Source organism: Copadichromis virginalis, linkage group LG15, assembly GCF_057382275.1.
Source record: "Copadichromis virginalis isolate Kocher_CV1m ecotype Utaka linkage group LG15, C_Virginalis_male_GT1.1, whole genome shotgun sequence".
NCBI lineage: Eukaryota > Metazoa > Chordata > Actinopteri > Cichliformes > Cichlidae > Copadichromis > Copadichromis virginalis.
Genome location: NC_140632.1, coordinates 18,839,549 through 18,859,390, shown reverse-complemented (window position 1 = coordinate 18,859,390; position 19,842 = coordinate 18,839,549). Strand labels below are relative to the sequence as shown.

General features: G+C 39.4%; 1 protein-coding gene across 1 annotated transcript in view; it reads left to right on the top strand.

The window, feature by feature from the left end:
* scara5 (scavenger receptor class A, member 5 (putative)) overlaps positions 1–19,842 on the top strand; it is a 107,354-nt gene that overhangs the window by 46,512 nt on the left and 41,000 nt on the right. The window contains exons 4-8 of the mRNA XM_085432332.1: positions 123–322; positions 1,025–1,203; positions 1,286–1,412; positions 1,500–1,668; positions 16,502–16,582. Of these exons, the coding sequence (XP_085288458.1) occupies positions 123–322; positions 1,025–1,203; positions 1,286–1,412; positions 1,500–1,668; positions 16,502–16,582 (756 nt within the window). The remainder of the gene's footprint in view (positions 1–122; positions 323–1,024; positions 1,204–1,285; positions 1,413–1,499; positions 1,669–16,501; positions 16,583–19,842) is intronic.

Sequence of the window (19,842 nt, the reverse complement as noted above, 5' to 3'; positions counted from 1 at the left end):
GCGAGCTCCGTGATTGATAGTAAATGAAACTCGATTTGGGGACTTTTGCTTTAGCTGAGGGATCGTTGCTTCAACACTTAGAACAAATCTCTGACTCTCTTCCACACTCTTTTCCTCCCCAGTCTCTCGCTCCCAGGTGTCTTCTCTGCGGCAGGAGGTGCTGACGGAGAATGCGACCCGGATGTCAGAGCGCTCCCAGCTGCTCCAGCAGACCCTGGGAGAGGAGTCCAAACAAGCTGACCTGCTGGAGAACATCTGGAAACTGGAAAACCTCTTCCAGAACCACAGCAACTGGCTGCAGAGGCTGGAGATCTTCATCAAGGTACAACACAAGATATCTGGATGCCCCATTTTATTGTATCTTAAATGTTTATAGAGGAAAGTGTGATTAATGAAGGTGGCCCAATTTAAACAGGAATACTCAGAAATGGTTCACCCCAGGCATCATTGAGTGTTTTGGTGCTTTGATCGTTAGAGACAAGCTCGTCTCCCGCATTTGACCAAAGAACAGATGCCCAGCCACCCTGTAGTGTTTTTAAGAATACTCTTTAGGGCTCTTCTATTCCACACCTCTGCTGTTAGCAGGAGCTTAACTGACTGGCCTGGGATCTGTAGCTCACTTGATTGGGTTCACTGTAGGCACAACAGTTGGTGGTACTTGACCTTTTTTTTGCTTATGGATCTCCTCTGTCTGATCTATCTAGACAGTGATTTAGCAAAAACATTTCTTTTTTGATGCCTCTGATGTTGACACCAGATGTTGCAGAGTTCTTTTAAGAATCTCTACTGCAACCCTTTCTCAACCTTCAGCTGCTAGTGGGGTTGCATTGGTACGGCCACTGTTCTGAGGCCATGGCTCAGTCAGGGGCTTCTGCAAACTGGCTAGCTGGTGAAAAGAGAAGTGCCAAAGGGGGAGCATTGAAGGGCAACAAACCAACAATGCTTAATTAATTTAAGTTTAAGGTTGAAAAATAAAGGCTGATGATAGAAATACTACCATTAGTCAGAGTCCTTTTCCTTGCAGGGCTTGGAGGTGGAGCTGAGGAGCATGCAGGCTCACTCTCTACAGTCAGAAGGCTACCTGGTGCAGTTGGATGACAGGTTGTCCTCGCTAAGCAGCTCCGCGGGTCGGAACCTGACGAGCTTGAGTTCGGAGGTGGCCCGAGCATCCACGTGGCTTCGTGATCATGATGTCCTACTGAGGTACACGTTTAATACAGTTTTTGTAGTCTACTGCATTTAATAACATTCAAATGGACTTCTGTGGGATTCTGATTTACTTTAGGGAAACCTCGAGTCATGTGAGTGAACTGAGGGAAAAATTAGACGAGGTCAACTGGACAGTGGGAGCTGTCAACCACACCTTCAGCAACGATGTCAGTATTCACCATTTGAAGATACGTGACTTACAGGTTAGATGTTCATAATAGCTTGCACAAAAGTTACCTCTACATCAGATCTACTTTTCATAAACTGAGTCATAAACGTCCCACATTCAGATCCAGATCAGCAACATAACAGAGGACACCAGCAGTTTATGGGTGACCCATGTCCACACGGAGGCCCAGTTGAGGAATGAGATGGAGATCCTGAACACAATCACAGAGGACCTCCGTTTGAAGGACTGGGAGCACTCCACGGCTCTGAAGAACCTCACAATATTAGAAGGTGAGCAAAAAGATGTTGTTTGTTCTCATCAGCAAAATATGAATAGGAATGAAGAAGAACAGTTGGAGTATAGCATTAATAGAGAATAGAGAAAACATTAATACTTTATTAAAAACTTGAAAGAAGACCTCTAAACTGACACGCAACACTCAAACAGGTCATTTGGTTTAAATTCTTTGGAAATATGTGCTGATAGATTCAGTTAGTAAGTAACTAAGTAAGTAAAATGCATTTTATAGTACCTTTCACAGATAAAAATCACAAAGTGCTGAAATTAAAATATGACACATCATAATAATGTAAAAACATAGAACATAAAAGCATTAGCGAGAATGGCTTACATGGTACACTTACTGAATTTGCTGAACTTGCTAAACATCTTCCCAAAGCTCTTCTGTAGAGTTATTCTGGTACATTGTCTTCTGTGATCACGTAATACCCCATGACTTCATTATATTGAGACTGTGGCTCTATAGAAGCTGCACCATCTGTTGCAAAACTCCTTGTTCTTCATGTAACTGCGGCTTGCTTTTCATTATTATCATTATGGCTGTATAGGTGAACAGTCAGATCCCTCTGAGAACCTAGAGCTTTTGCATTGTACTGTACAGCCAGTGTGACCTTTGCAAAATAAAATGTACCATATATATCAAGAGAATACATTAAAAACATGCAAGAACATGAGAACTTTACATCATAGTATAATTAATCCCTTTGGGTGGACCTTAATGCCCCAAAAGATCTTTAACAACAGCACATCTGAGCCAGTGGATGCTTGTAGTGTGATTAAGCACAAGTGACCCTAGCATGCAAACATGATTTTACATTGTGGGAATATTGCTGAGGGCTTTTAAGCAGCTCTGAATGTTCTTCCTCCAATTTGTGCAGAACTGATTAGTCCCGACGTGGTATGACTCTCGCTGCCAGTGCACCAAATGACTTCTCTGGCTTGTTAAAATCAAAATAGGTATGCCATGATGTAATGCTGGCAGGGGACACAGCCCAAGCTGATTGATGACAAATGAAACTGAATGAGACCCATGATCTCGTGTCTGCTTCACATGTGGGTGGGATGCCATTTCTCCTGAGCCTGGAAACAATTGTGGGTTAAATTTAGACTCTACATACAGAATGAAAACTCAATCACTCTGCTCTGTCATTGGTTTTAGCTCTTTAGCCCCATTTGTTTGTTGTTAGCTCTCAGTCACCTCGGCCAAAAAAGGTTTTACATCTCTAGCCATGTTTACCCTCCTTTTTGCTCTCATCTCTTTCCTCTTCTCTTCTTATTCAGTTCATTTGTCTTTAATTTCTCTGACTTGCTGTGATCTTCGTGCCACACATGGTACTTGTTGCATTAATAACAGAAACATGAGAAGTTGTTTAAAATATCGCTCCAAGACTTTTTTTGATGACTGATGCAAAAACTGTATAACTTACGGTAACATCTGCCTGCTAAGGGTAAATACACTAGATGATTTTAATTATGGCTTCCATATGTTAGTTCAGCCAGACAAGTCACATCTGAAATGAGTCTTTCGTTACAGCAGAAGACTACGGCTAGAGTTCGGTGTCCAGGCACCAGAGCTCATCACTCCAATACGATATACAAATTGAGGAGTGACAAGTAAACATCCCATCAAAGCCTACAAATGGATGGTTTGGTTCATCAATCAGGGTCAAAACAGCATGGTCAAAATAGCTTGCCAAACTGGGAGGTTGTGTTTGGTAAATGACGTGAGGCATGTTATTGTGTCTGATGCAATGCAGCTCGAGTTGCTTAGTGAACTGTTTTGCAATCTTCCATCCATCCATCCATACATACATACATTCATGCATACATACATACATAAATACATACATGCATAAATACATATATGCATACATGCATAAATACATTTTCTTAACCGCTTGTCCAGTTGAGGGCCATGGGGGTCCCATGAGTATCCCATGTACAGTGAATCATGGGATACACTAGACAGGTCATCTGCTACTGAATACAGGTAACCATTCACAACCACATTTCATATGATGTAATGTCCTACAACCCTAACCCAATCTTTGCTGCAGGGGTCTTGCTTCACAACATGTTCTCACTCCCAAAAACTAATATTTTATGCTAGGTGACAATTCGTCAACATATTGCGCTTCCAGGCATCTAACACGTCCCTAAATGATGAGATCGGAAAAACGAGGAAACATGAAAAACGTTTGGAATCAATCTACACGTGTTCGTTCATTTTACTTAAATCCTTTGGAAAACACTGTTTAACGTCATTATAGTGATGGTTAAGGCTAGGGATAAGGTTATGGTTAGCATTAGGGACAAGGTTGGGGTTAGGGCTAGAATACATGGCTGGAACGTGTATTACCTCAGGACCGTGATTGTACTGGATTTCACCCATAACTCGGCACGTAGCATAAGAACGCGGAAGGTCACCTTTCGCGTTCCTCAGGAACGCCGCAGGACTTGACCAATCGTCGGGATGTTACGCCTTGGGGGTGAGAACGGGCTGTGCTTCAGGGTATAGGTTGCCAGCCAAAGAGAAAGCTCAGGCCCCTCATTCCAAAGGTATCCCAATGGTAGAAATGTGGATTTTAATGTGATAATGGCAAAATTATTCAAACTAAATTCATGTCTTTACAGATAACTGCAAAATTCTGCTGTAAGAATGTCTGACCTAATGTAGGGAAGGTCTAGCTGTAGTCACACAGTCTCTAAGGCTGATTTGATAACCAACAAACCCCAGCAAACGTCACTACAATGAAGCGAATTCTACAGTTTGAATAATATAAGTTAAGAATTTTTGTTAGGCTGTCAGTGTGTGGTAAATCTACAGCTCATTCTTATTCAATAATCTGATCTAATGTGATCTTTAAGATTGATCTGAGCTAACCCAAGATTTGCCACACGATACAAAAGGAACTAAAGACGAAGATGCTTTTTTTGTTAAACGGTATTTTCAAGTTCAATAATGAACTTTCAGTATTTACTTCGTGGATTCAAGTACGAAGGATATGGAAATGTGGAATCTATATTCTCGTGTTAATTCTCTTTTGATTTCAATCATACGAAACAACAGAACATTTGTAACATTTCAAAACATTGACCAGTGGAGCTTCTGATTATTGTTCCTTCAAACTAGGTGTAATGTCTGGAGTTCAGTGAAGGTGAACCTGATGGAAGAGACATTTATGGGAAATATGATCAAAATTTCTGGTTTTATTTTTGCCATCTTAATTGATTTTGTAAGAAAAAGAGGTCAGTGGAACATCAGTACACACACATTTTCCAGCCATTAAATCCAACAGTTAGGTCAGAGATTTTTTTCTTTTGTTTTTGCCAAATAAAGTAGCAAAACTCAGGCTGGGAAGTTTTTTTTTTTCTTCTTCTCATATTCATTCGTTACGTTTAAAAAAATATTGAATCCTTCAGTTTGCATCATGTAACTTTTTCATTAGTAAAGTGTGTGTAATTGTGTTGAGTGCATAATTCTTTCATACTCCACAATCAGCTTAAAAAAAACTATTTTCTGTGAACGCGTTTCAGTATTTAAACCTGATCTGATAAGAATAATTGTAAAAAATGTCACTGGGGCTTATCACCACATGACTTTCAATCAAACAACATACTGACATTTAAATGAGTTACATTTCTCTCACAGATAATTCATTTATGGTTATACAAATACACCTTGTTTGATCAGAGCTATCTGTGTTTAATTACAGTTTTAGGATTTAAAAAAGAAAAACTAAAATTTCTTAAAGTTCACATTAAAACCTGTCTGACTTTTTTTCACTCTTGTGTGTTAAATATCTTTTCATAATCTGTATGAGCTCATAGGTCTGTGGAGTCTCCACCTTAAGAGATCTAAACAACAAAAATGTAAACATATGTCTCAGGATTATAAAGAAAATATTCTAAGATTGGTGCAATGACATAACTTTATAACAGCCTGTCTGTGCCCTTCAACAGCGGCACTTTCCTCTCTTTTTTGTTTTTTCACGTTTTTTTTTCCATGTTTTTGTTCCTAATCCCTCCTCTCTTGCTGTGTCATTACAACTTTTCTCCACTCTCGGTTTCTGTGTATGTTACCATGTATTCCAGCCGTGCCAGTGTTTAATTGGCATGAAGCAAGCGTTGTCTACTCGGGTTTCATAACTATCTTTCACTGTGACAGCAGTGTGCATGTATCTTTGTGTGTTTTCACATGTTACCTATTTGACTTCACTCTGTTAATGTGTGTGTGTATCGTTGCTGCTATTCATGAGCAGCCCCACATTTCATTGCTTAAGGACACCACCAAATGAGAGGTCATTTGTAAAAGCCATAATAATGTGACTCAGTTTTCTGAGGTGCTGGAACTCTAGGCCACATAGCGTCTGTAGTTTTTTTAAATTATTATTAATATTTACTTACATTTAGCTAACAATAGATCACCAAAAGACTGTTCTTGTCATAAAACGCTTTGTGGCAGGCAGGAGATGAGGACTCAAAATGCAGGACTCACAGACTCGAGGGTGAACTCAAAACCACAGCTTTATTTGCTGGTCACAGAAAAACAAGCATACAAAGTAAACTAAACTGGGGAATAACACACTAAACTCACAGGGAGATCCACACAGCATGAGGAACGACACGACACTGACTCAGAGAAACACAGGGAAGTACACACACTTGGAAGTAACGAGGGGAATGAGACACAGAAGGAGAGCACAGCTGGGGGAAATCAGAACTGAGGAGACAAGGAAGCGTAAACTGAACACATTCACATAAGACACTGACCTTCAAAGTAAAACAGGAAGTAAGACACAGAGACGCGAACTTGACACGGTGGAGACAGCAACTAAGAAACACAGAGATGTAAACCATAAGACAGAGGGCTCTAAGAACCGAAAGCCACAGAAGGAAACTCAAACATGCAGATACAGACTTACACAGAACAGAGGGGACCCAGAGAAACATGAAGGACAAGGGATCAAAACTAGAAACCATAGAATAACTCACACAAGTGCAATAATACAAAAAATCACAAAGAATTAACACGCTGGGTCAGGAGACCCAGTACCCTGACAGTTCTCCTCAGCATGCCAATAAATGTTGTCCAGCATTGGATAAACATACTCAGGATCTGAATGGTTAGTTGTTGTTGGGGGCCTTTTTGTTTGGGTTTTTTTAATCTATATAAATACATAAGCTTTGTGGCAAGGTGCCATAATAGCAGTCCAACAAAAAATGTCAGCCAAATCTGTTTGTTTTTTCCTGTGTTTTGGATTAAGATCTTGTTTCCTTTTCAAATTTTTTCACTCTCACTTTGTCCTTCAAGGCCAGTGTACTAAACATATGTTCCAGATAAAGTAGGAATGATACAAAAATTTATGAAGCTCCATATTCTTGATGAAAAGTGTGATGAAAGAAATTCCCAGATCAAATTCCTTGTTTACTTCAATTAATGTTCAACATAAAGCAAGCATGGGAACAAATAGAGAAGGCTCATTATTCATACTTGTATTAAATTCAGATATATTTTGTACTATATCAGTGTAGTATCACTGTGCAATAGTCTAGACACTGTGTAGAAACACTTTGGCTCTTAAGCCTCCATCATGACTCACTTCTTATAAAATAATCCCATCCACTTACATCCATACAGCCACTTTCTGCAAACAGATCTCTCTGTTCTTTGCTACAACATCCTGTAAGGCAAGGCAAGTTTATTTATATAGCACAATTCAACAACAAGGTGATTCAAAGTGCTTTACAGAGACATTAAAAAACAAAAACAAATAAAAAGCATGATTTAAAATTGATTACAAAAAACAGTAGGTAAAATCAGAACAGTAGATAAAATCAGTAGTTAAAATGTAAGTTTTGAAATTTAAGCTTAAAAGTGTGGATTTGGTGCTTTATTCAAATGCAGCTGAGAACAGGTCAGTCTTCAACCTGGATTTAAATAAACTGAGTGTTTCAGCTGATCTAAGGCTTTCTGGGAGTTTGTTCCAGATATATGGAGCATAAAAGCTGAATGCAGCTTCTCCGTGTCTGGTTCTAACTCTGGGAACTGATAAAAAAAAATGGATCTAGATGACCTGAGGGATCTGGAAGGTTCATACTGGGTCAGGAGGTCACTGATGTATTTTGGTCCTAAACCATTCAGAGCTTTATAGACCAGCATCAGAACTTTAAAGTCTATCCTCTGACGGACAGGCAGCCAGTGTAAAGACCTCAGAGCTGGACTGATGTGGTCCACTTTTTTGGTCTTAGTGAGTACTCGAGCAGCAGAGTTCTGAATGAGCTGTAGTTGTCTGACTGACTTTTTAGGTAGACCTGTAAAGATGCTGTTACAGTAATCAAGCCAACTAAATATGACTGCATGGACTAGTTTTTCCAGGTCCTGTTGAGACATCAGATCTTTTATCCTTGAAATATTCTTGAGGTGATAGTAAGCTGATTTTGTTATTGTCTTAATGTGTTTATCTAAGTTTAGGTCTGCATCCATCACTACACCCAAATTTCTCGCCTGGTTTGTGGTTTTTAGATGTATAGATTGAAGTTCTCTGGTGACCTGTAATCGTTTTTCTTTGGCGCCAAAGACTATTACCTCAGTTTTGTTTTTGTTTAGCTGGAGAAAATTGTGGCACAACCAGTCATTAATTTCCTCAATGCATTTACCAAGAGCCTGTACAGGGCCTCGGTCTCCTGGTGACATTGTGATATATATTTGTGATTCATCTGCATAGCTGTGGTAGTTTATTTTGTTGTTCTTTATAATCTGTGCCAGTGGGAGCATGTAAATGTTAAACAGAAGGGGTCCCAAGATGGAACCTTGGGGAACTCCACATGTGATACTTGTCTGCTCAGATGTGAAGTTACCTATTGATACAAAGTATTTCCTGTTTTCTAAGTATGTTTTGAACCAGTTTAGTACAGTTCCTGAAAGACCTGCCCAGTTCTCCAGTCATTTGAGTAATATGTTGTGGTCAACAGTATCAAATGCTGCACTGAGATCCAGTAAAACTAAGACTGACATTTTTCCACTATCTGTATTCAGACATATGTCATTAAACACTTTGGTCAGAGCGGTTTCAGTGCTCTGGTTCTGTCTAAAACCTGACTGGAAGGCATCATAGCAGTTATTCTGTTTTAAGAAGTAACTGAGCTGTTGAGAAACTGCTTTTTCAATGATCTTACTTAAAAATGGGAGATTTGAGATCGGCCTGTAGTTGTTCATTTGTGTCTTGTCAAGCTTGTCCTTTTTCAGTATAGGTTTAATTACAGCAGTTTTTAGTGGTTCTGGAAACACGCCTGATATTAAAGAAAAGTTGACGATCTGTAACAGGTCTGACTCTAAAGTCTTTGAGACCTTTTTGAAAAAACTTGTTGGCAGGACATCTAAACAGCAAGAGGAGGAGTTCAGTTGACCTAAGATGTCATCCAGGTCTTTGCTGTTAATAGGGTGAAACTGTTTGGTGGTGTTTGAACAGTTTTTCGGTGGACACAGTACATATCCTGGATCTGCTGTTGATGTACCAGTTGCTTGTCTAATCTTTTGGATTTTGTCTGTGAAGATTTGGCAAAGTCATTGCAGGCCACGGTCGAATGAAGTTCAGCTGCCACTGACACAGGAGGGTTTGTTAGCCTGTCAACTGTAGAAAATAAGACCCGAGCATTATGACTGTTTTTGGTGATGATGTCAGAGAAGTAGGACCTCCTTGCACTCCTCAGTTGTAAATTATAATTGTGAAGTTTCTCTTTATAGATGTCATAATGAACCTGGAGGTTTGTTTTTCTCCATCTGCGCTCAGCTTTCCTACACTCTCTTTTTTCATTTTTCACCAGTGTGGAGTTTCTCCATGGAGACGACTTCTTCCAGAGATAACCTTCACCTTAATGGGAGCAATAGTGTCCATTACATTTAACATTTTAGCACTGAAGCTATTGACGAGCTCATTGACTGAACCTCTGGACAGGCCAGGTGTTAATGGGAAGACCTGGTTAAAGATCTCACTACTGTTTTCAATTATACACCGTTTTGTGATCACTGCTGTTGATATATTTGTGTGGGCTGAGATTTTACTTTCAAAGAAAACACAGTAATGATCACACAGGCCCACATCAGACACAGTAACCTTTGAAATGCTCAGGCCTTTGGAGATCAGTAGGTCAAGAGTATGTCCTCTATTATGTGTGGCCTCTGTTACATGCTGAGTCAGCCCAAAGTTGCCCAGAGTGTTACTCAGGTCTTTAGTCCCTTTGTCCTGAGGGTTGTCCACATGAATGTTAAAATCCCCAACAATAATTACACAGTCGAAATCAACACAGATCACAGACAGCAGTTCACTGAGGTCATTAAAAAAGTCTGTGCAGTATTTGGGAGGCCTGTAAACATTAAGAAACACAGCTTTGGATGGGGCCTTCAGCTGTAAAGCCACATATTCAAAAGACTGAAAACTTCCAGGAGATAGCTGCTTACATTGAAATGATTCATTAAATAGGACAGCAACCCCTCCTCCTCTCCTGCTCGCCCTGACCTCACTGATAAAACTGTAGTTAGGAGGGGTCGTCTCGATGAGAACAGCTCCACTGTTACTTTGGTCCAACCAAGTTTCAGTTAAAAACATAAACTCAAGGCTGTGCTCAGTGATTAAATCATTAATTAAAAATGTTTTCCCAGCTAAAGATCTAACGTTTAATAAAGCCAACTTAAGTGTTTTAGGGCATTACTTGTCCCCTCGTGTTTGGGAGCAGTCTATGGCACACAAGGTATGTTTACTATATTTAAAGATTTTTTAGAGTGCAGCTCTCTGTGTTTTGACCAGGCCACATGTCTCCTTCTGTCACCTAAAAGTACAGAAATTTTAAAACCTTCTAGTAAACAGGGTCCCAGCTTCTCCTGGGAAAAGTCACCACTGCCATAATCCTCGCAGCCCGGACCCTCCACACATCACACATCAGACTGCGGAGACAGGGCATGAAGGTGGTAAGGAGGAACTAAGGGGGGCGAGGCTCTGCAATGTAACTTCGATTGCTCTGTTGAGGGCGGGGCTCGATGGCGAACCTTTGGCTGCTCCGGTGGGGGGTTTATGGGGGACAAAAAGGGATTGGGCCGGGGGGTAGATCTGAGCCTAGCATTGACCCGCTCCATCATCTCCTCAGTGAATTTCAGGTGTGGGGAGGAGGGAGAAAGGGAGGGGGAGGAGGGTGATGGCCTGTCAGGGGTTTGGGGGACTGGGGAAGGTCGTGGTCCCTGGTCCTGGTCGTTGGTGTTGTTGAGAGAGTTGGAGGCAAATAGGGACCCCTCTTCTTGCCTCTGATGTCTCTCCTTTCTGAAGCTCTTCTGGGGTGGGGGCAGATGAGGATCCTCCTCAAGGTTTCTGCTGGGCTTTGTCTGTTCTTGGAGTACTGTTTGTTCCTCTTTATGAGATAACTCCTCGTTCATCTCAGCCTTGGCACCAAGCACAGATGGATGACGTATGGAATAAAACAAGTTGGAGGTGAACAGTTTCACCCCTGACTTGTTAAAATTAAATCCATTTGCTTTAAACAGATGCCTGTGTTCCCAAAAATATTAAAATTCTTGATAAAATGCACTGAGTGGTCAGTACATGCTGATATAAGCCATTTATTCAGTGCAAACAACCTGCTGAATCTCTCGTCCCCTCCTGAATCTCTCGTCCCCTCCTCTGATGGGCGGTACAGGTCCACTGATGAATACAGCTGCATTCAGATAGTTTACAGTACTTAATAATCCAGTAAAGTCCCGTTTCAGAACCTCCGACTGTTGTTTGGACACATTGTTTGACCCTGTATGCAGAACAAGGTTTGTCACAGTTGGATATTCATCTGCAATTTGAAGAATTCTCTCCTTCAGGTTCTTGACCGTATCCTTAGGAAAGCAGAGGACTTGTGAGACAGAGTGTTCTTACCGCACATCCTTTACATCCTTTACGGCAAAGTCACCCACAATCAGAGTTTCAGGCCTAGCCTTTAGCTTTCCCTGTGGCCTTTCACTTTTCAACAGATTTTCAGACCTTACTTCGCTACTTTTAGATGGATGGTTGTCCGATATAGATCCAGGGTCCTTTGATAGTGGAGCAAATCTGTTCTGCAGTTTGACATTCAGTTGTTTTGGAGGTTTGTTGTTAACCTTCCTATTCACGGTTGTCCAGTCCTGTTTCCTCTCGTATACAGGGGTAGAAGAGCTTCTCTGTCTCGTAGGAAGTGAAAGCCAGTCAGTTTCAGAGATTTCAGCTCGCTGTGCCCTGCCTGTGATACGTCCTCCCCCTTCCAGGAGACATGATTTATGTCTTGGTTTTGCACCAAGACAGTCCAAGGGGGGATCATCGCTTGAGGATTTATTATAATGCACAGAGTCTACTTTCTTGGTCATGTTATCTGTGCTCCTTAGCTGTGTACTAGCTTGCTCATCACCATTGTTTTGAATCAAAGGCAAGGTTGTTTCATTTCCACACAGTCCATTTACCACCACGTTTACTTCTAAGCGATGACTTTTTGTCTCCAGTACTGCAATCTTCTGCAGGAGGCTGTGGTAGTCATCTGTGGAGAGGGAAGGCATCTTGTTGCTAGTTAGCCTAGCGGTTAGCACCTTTCCAGGCTATTGAGGCTGTTCGGTGCCCAGACGCTGTAATCAGGCTTCAGCTGTGTGTAGGCCACAGACACACGTTAAGAACTGTTAAGAACACTTTAGTCCTAATGATCTATAAGTGTCCAGTGTCCAGAAGCTATCGCAGGTAAGCTCATACGGAAGAAAGATAAAAAAATAAAAGGAAAAAAATAAAAATAAATATCAATAAAAGAAGGAAAGCAAATCAATAAAAGAAGCAAAGCATTCTCAACTAACATCAACACAGGTGATGCCTTGTGTCATTTGTTATTGTGGTAAATTAGATGATCTTTTTTCTGGACTGCACATGTGTAGACAAAACAGCTGTTGGGCCACACTTCAGATTTGTAACAAGACTGGATATTGGACGGAGGCGCCTGAACTCTTCACTGGAATTGCATTCTTGGACCGAGCTGTCAGATGTTTTCAGGCTGATCCAGGAGGGGCCACTGGGCTTGTTATTGTTGAAACCCTGTCAGCTGACTAGTGTCTTCGAGAGCCAGAAGATTATTAATGTGAAACTCTGCTTAAACAAACTTTTACAGACCACCAGAGTAAAATGTCTTCTCAAAAGATTAGGCTTAAAAGCCAAAAGCCTTTTGGCTGGTGTCAGTGCATTTTTGTTACTATGAGTGGATGTGATGGGGATTCAGACATGAGCAGCATGTCCTGCTCAGATGTACTTCCTTTCAAATGTATTGATTTATTGCTTACTAGCCGCAAATCTTTCTATCCCTATAAGGTCTGGGCCATCATATGTAATAAACCTAAACTTAACCCAACCTAGAAAGGCAAAACTGTCTCAGTCATGTGAAAAACAAAGTTTTCACAAGACTATACAGTGAAATAATCGTTTATAACATCTTTTTAAGATTGCTTTAGTTCATTGTCATTGCAGCATCAGTTTATGCAAAGCTCTCTGAAGGTCCTGCTATCCCTATTTTCAGAGTGGAGATCTGGACTGTGGGCCATTGCAACAACTTGATCCTTTTCCTCTTTCAGTCATTTTGTTGGCGATCATTGTCCTGTTGCTGGTATCGGACAGTTGGACTCACATTTTACTCTGGAATTCTTTGGCATGTAGAGGAGTTCAAGATTGACTCAATGACTGTATCCAGGTCCTGGTCATGTGGTTGCACAACAAGCCCAAATCTTCCCCTCTCCACCACCATGCTGACATGAACTATGTGCTTATAGGCTGTGTGCTAGCCATAGTGGATCTTCACTTTGAGTTTGTTCTGGTAACACTTCCAAATCCGCCTTAATTTTACTTAATTTTACTGTCATGAACTTTAACATTTAACATGGTAACTGTGGCTTATAGTGTCTGAGACGTAGCTTCTGAGGTTTTAGCAGTTTCTCTGAACATTGCAAAGTCAGCATGCTGCTTCTTACCTTCAGTAACTCCAATGGAAGCAATAAGGTTGTAGTTTGTTTTTTTGGGTTTTTTTTTTTAAAAGGACTGTACTCTGGTTGCCTAAAGCTGAAGTAAGCGTTGGGTTGTCAGTATTTTGAAAAAAAAAATACATGTGTGTGTGGGTCCAAAGAAAAATTGTGGGATTAAAGAAAATTGCTAAGGAATTACTGACTGAGTGAACAGGGTATTATTTATGGCAAATCCAGCTCAGGACGTGTGCACAAAGGCTTTAATGGAAACCTTTTCTGACACATCACTTTCTAAAATATTTATGTACACTTGGTAGATTCAGTCCTTTGCCTAATTTAACAACTACTGCATTTAAATATAGTTTTTGTTACAGATCAGTTAGCCAATTTTTCATCATTCCAATTCATCATTTGGTCATCTGCCTGTCATGACTTTAAAATGCCTGATGTATTTTTATCAACTGTAATCAAGCCAATTTAATTTATGTCAGTTTTACAACTAATTTAATGGTGTCAAACTCATTTTGGTTCAGAGGCTGCACACAGTCCAGTTCAATCTAAAGTGCACCCGTCCAATTAAACTATTCCCTAATAACCTATTAAGAGGTTTAAGTACTTTTTAAAAACATTTACATTTCACATTCAGAAGGAAATTCAGACTCTCTTGAGATGGAAGTTCAAAATACATGTCCTTCTTGGCAATTTTCACAATTAAAAAGCCATAAAGTCGACTCTTTTGGCCACGTTTGACTTTGCTGCTTTTGGCACAGCTGATAATGATATTCTAATTAAGAGACTTAAGCTCTTAATATATTCGAGTATATCAAGAGCTTTTCAGTTGTTTCTTCTAATTTTGTTTCCACTCTTGTAACTTTACTTTGTGGTGTGCCCCAAGGTACGGTTCTGAGGTCTGTCTTGTTTGCTTTGTATATGCGTCCACTTGGACACATCCTGAATACCTCTGAAGGCATCTCATTGTTACACAGATAATAGTTGTACATTTAATTTAAACCCCAGAATGTAGCCAAATTTTCTGTCCTCAGGACTGCATCCATGTTATAAAGAACAGGATGGAAGCCAAACATCTGTCTTTAAATACTAACATAAGAACGAAGGTTCTTATCTGTGCCCCTGACAACTTCATTTCCACACTTATTGAGAATTTTGGACGCATTTCATGTTCAGTTCTCCTGACTGTGAGAAATTTGGGTGTTACTTTTGATCAGGCATTGAGTTTTGATAAGAATGTTGGCTGTATTATATAAATGTGTTTTTATCATCTGCAGAACATTGGCAGTATTAAGTATATTCTGATTACACATACTTTTATTTCATCATGCCCTTATTATTGTGATTCATTATTCCTATGCCTGCAAAAATCATCCCTGGATCACTTACAAATAGTACAGAATGCTGCTGCAAGTCTTCTCATCAGGTGCACCAAAAGTTTCCATGTGACACTGATTCTGACCTCTTTATGTTAAAGTTTAGGATTCAGTTTAAGATTTCGAGGATCACATTCAGATCTGTCCCTATATTAGTGATCTACTACATCTATAAGTAACTACTAGGTTATTCAGTGCTTGTTGCTTGTACAAAGGTCCAGGTTAAGGACAAAAAACAGAATGCAGGTTTGTGATTGTGACTCCCAGGTTGTGGAACTCTCTCTCATTGGACCTAAACTTCTTTTTAAAGGTATCGACGGTGTCCACAGATCGTAAGAGTAACTTGTGAAGGCTTGCTTTTATTTAGTTTTATCCATTTATACTGTTTTAATTGTTGTATTTTATTTTATATAGCAATTTGTCATAATTGGGAGACAAAAATACAAAATCCTCAACCCACTAGTTGAGGATTTTTTGACCGTGTTTTTGCAGCTTATACCTATTCTTTAAATCAGAAATCTGCAAATTAGAGTCATGAAGGATCAGAACCACAGGACACTAACAGGTCCTCAGATTTCTCAGCTTTCCCACAAGCCAAGTTCTGGTCCACATTGTTTAACATGTGGTTTTCATTGTAGCCATATCTCTCCTCTCGCTCTCCTTCTCTCTTTATTTGACTTTTCTCACTCAGTCTCTGGAGTCGTCCAAGTATAACAAATGCTTGGACCGAAGCCCTAGCCCAGTTGTAAGACCCACTTTGGCCTTCATTTGCCAGATATGTCACTTTTTGTGTGTGATAGGCTCTGTAATAAATATAAATATAGTTTTGTGACATGAATAAAGTTATTATCTGCCTGCATTAAAGGTCTGGTTCCATGTATTAACTTCTCAAGGGATAATCTACATGTTCCTCATCCAACATGCTAGATAATAATAATGAAGGCACCATAAAGCATACTTTTAATGTATAATTAACCCTAATGCACTTTCTATAAATCAAAAAGCTCTTATTTAATCTCCAAGAAAAGATATTTCCTCAGCAGGTCATCAATAAAAAAGTTATTTGTAGCCTTTTTCAGACCTCAAGATAACAGGTGACTTATTTTCATTCAAAGTTCTGTTATATCTTTTAGTAAAGCAACAGAAACATCACATGTAGACACAACATGAAAAGCATTATTTATATTACTTAAATCTATGTTTCTGACTCAACATCATTACAAAACAGTTCTGTTTTAAATGGGATTATCTTTGTTTGCATAATAACATAAACATAAAATCACTAACAAACTGATGATTTGTCTCTTTGTCAACATATTACTTAATTTTACATTTTAAAAAAGAGAGAAAAGCTTTAAAGAAGTATGCCTCCTATTGAAGACAAGTTGTCTTGCAGCATTCAAGTTATTTATTACAATTTTTTTTTTCTTCTTTATACAGGACCTCCAGGGCCTAAGGGAGAGAAAGGGGACACTGGAGAATTGGGCCCCCCTGGGGTTCCTGGTTTGACTGGCTTGAGAGGTGAGTATGACCAGCCATTTATTGAGAAACATTTCATAGTGAAGTTTTCAATTACTGCTCCAATAGAAAATTAGCGGATTAGTTGGCACGGTGGTTAGCACTGTTGCCGCACAGCAAGAAGGTCCTGAGTTCAATTCCACCATCAGGCCGGGGTCTTTCTGTGTAGAGTTTGCATGTTCTCCCCGTGTTTGTGTGGGTTCTCTCCGGGTACTCCGGCTTCCTCCCACCGTGGGGATAGGTTAATTGGATAACCCAAATTGCCACTAGGTGTGAATGGTTGTCTGTCCCTGTGTGTTAGTCCTGCGACAGACTGGCGGCCTGTCCAGGGTGTACCCCGCCTTTCGCCCTATGACAGCTGGGATAGGCTCCAGCGCCCCCTGCGACCCTGAAAAGGATAAGCGGAAGCGAATGGATGGATGGATGAATAGAAAATTAGTCCGTAAAAGGTGTCACAAATCCCATGACGATTAAATAACTTGATTCCGTAATTCCAGAAAGTTGATTTTGTTTATTTGGATGTAGTGTTTTCAGTGGGAGAAAAGTTTGACTTCTTCAGGAGACTGAAGAAGTCAAACTGAAAAAGTCAATTGAAAACACATCCAGATGAACAGAATCCACTTTTTTGGGATTTCCTTACCTGGATGATTGAGCAGGCATCCAAACAACTTGATTCTAATGTTTTATTACTCTGGCCGTTTGGTGATTTTCCTACATTGTTTTTTATATCCTTTATATCCTTTTGTCTTGACCAGCTTTTCTCCACATAAGAAGTTTCTAACCTGAGTCAGATTGATAAACTCTCTCTAAAAGCACATATTGTATATTCATTTTGAACTGTTTAAGCATTTAAAATAGCAACTCAGAATGTGGTGATTTCAGGATGTTGAAAAACATTTAAACATGCCTGTGAACAAAAGCAGATAAAAAAAAAAACTGTTCCCTCATGAAGATATGTTGAAGTTTATTTTTATCTAGTTAAAATAAACTTATCTAGTCCTTATCTGTATTTTATCTAGATTAATCTTCCTTCAAGTAGAAGGTATAGAAATGTAAAAAATAGATGGATTTAATACTTCAAACCTTCATCCTGATCTGCTTAACTTGTGGGAGTTGATGTAGTTTCCCAGCTTTGGAAGACGCGTGCAAATTATCTGAACACAAAAAAGAAAGGAGGGTAAGGAAGGGTCTTGGCGTGAAGGTTCCACAAAAAAAGTTCCATATGATCTATAAAATATTGCTAAACTATATATGTGAATATCTCAAATTTAAGAGATACAAGACTTTTTTGGAATACCAGGATTTATGTTTGAGTGACACGAAAGATGAAAAATTAGACACTTTCTGTTTTTAAGCTCCCTCTGGTTATGTTACATGCAGTTGCATTCATAACACTATGAGTGGAAAGAATTAAAGGTCATATAAAGCTGCTTAAGAAAACAAAGTGCAGACTTTGGGTGGGGATTTATTTTTACACAGGGCCAGTGAGACGTGTCATCTGTCTTAGTCTTGCAGGTAATTCCCCCAAAAATACAGCTTAAACCATCATGCATTCACAGTGAGCAGCTCCAAAACATGACATGGCTATTTTTCATTGATATGGTGTGATACAAACAATAACATCATGATTCCAGATGTTCTGGGTCCCCCTTTCAGCCTGGTACCTCTTGAATCATCACCCCTCAGGTTGTCTCCTGTCATCATCCATCCACATTCCCTGGCTGAAAATGAACATTTCCAAGAAGCATTATCTTCCTGTTGAAAGGGGACCCCCCCCCCCCCTCCCATCTCAGCCCATAGTTCCAGGAAAAAGTGAAAAAAAAAAAAAAAGAATTGCTAACGTGAGTGTTTACAAAGGCCTAACATTTGTAAGAATCTAGCAAAGTGAATGGAACCAAACCCTCTGCAAGACCAAAGCAAAGACAGAAAAATGAAACCCCCAATGTTAACTTCAGTGAAAAAGGGCTTTTTAGAGGGGAGATGGTTTTTAATCAAAACAGTTAGTAGCAGTAAGTCCGTTTGGGTTCAGCTGTTTTTGTTTGACTCAATTAAAGCTATTTTCCTTAAATTCTTAACATTTCTAACAACCAAGAATTCCTGCAGGTCATACCAGACCACACCAAATAAGTCTAAGCAATCATAATACGATGTACAGCATAAAATGGAAAAACATATTAATTCAGATTTAATAGTCCAAAGACACAAAGACAGGATGAGAGCTTAGCGATACAGTCTGCAGGTGGTTTTCACTGAATATGGAAACTGGTCAACTGAGAAAATATACTACGCTACTACTATCCTGCTACATACAATTTTACACAATTTAATCTGTTATAGGAGTATGTGTTTTTGTCTTTTATTTATGTTCACATGCTTCTCAATGTTTGGTTTTGTTGATTAATCTAATATTGTATCAGCCTGTCAGACTATAGAGGAAAATTAGCTTGTGTGGCTAAATCTGACATATGTGCATGATGACTTTAAGTGCTTGTTAACATGCATATCCTTTTTTTTTTTTAAATAAATACAAACATAAAGAAACTTACAAAAGACTATGAAAATCCAACCTGAACAGACCAAAACAGTGTGGGAACATCTTCACCAATTAAAAGAGGACAGTTAACTTAACATGCAGTGTTTTTTACCGAAGCGGGCTCTTTGCATCCCTGAGGTCTAACAAATCTACTGAATACATTTTCTGCCTCCCGCTGTGTGAGTTTTGCTGACACGTTACTTCCTTCCTTCATGCATTGCACCCACTGACTACTTGGACTACCAATTAGACAAGATGACTGTCAATCAGCCTTTGTTAATGTTAGCAGTAATAAAGCACAAAACAAAAACTACAGTTTAACTGTCATGAATGACAGTTTTGTATTTCAACAGATGGAGTGGTATATGGATTATTCTAGTTCCCAAAAAGAATGGTTTGCAAGTGACATAAACCTATATGTTATTAACAACAGAAAACAAATCAAATGTTTAAGCTAAGAAAATGTGCTGGTTTTTTTTATACCACTTCCTTACATGTTACTGCCATCAAATGGAAAGTGACGTTTTTTTCTTAAAATTTTAGATTTACTCAAGCGAAACATTTAATATGTTATCCGTGTGAAATAAATACTTTCAGTATATCCTAAACCTGCCATTATCTCAAATTAGTTTTAAGAATAAAAATGAATAGCAGGAGTTTTATTCACAAACATTATTATCAAAAACAAAATATGTACAGTAAACTTAAGTCAACTTACAGCTTAAAATTT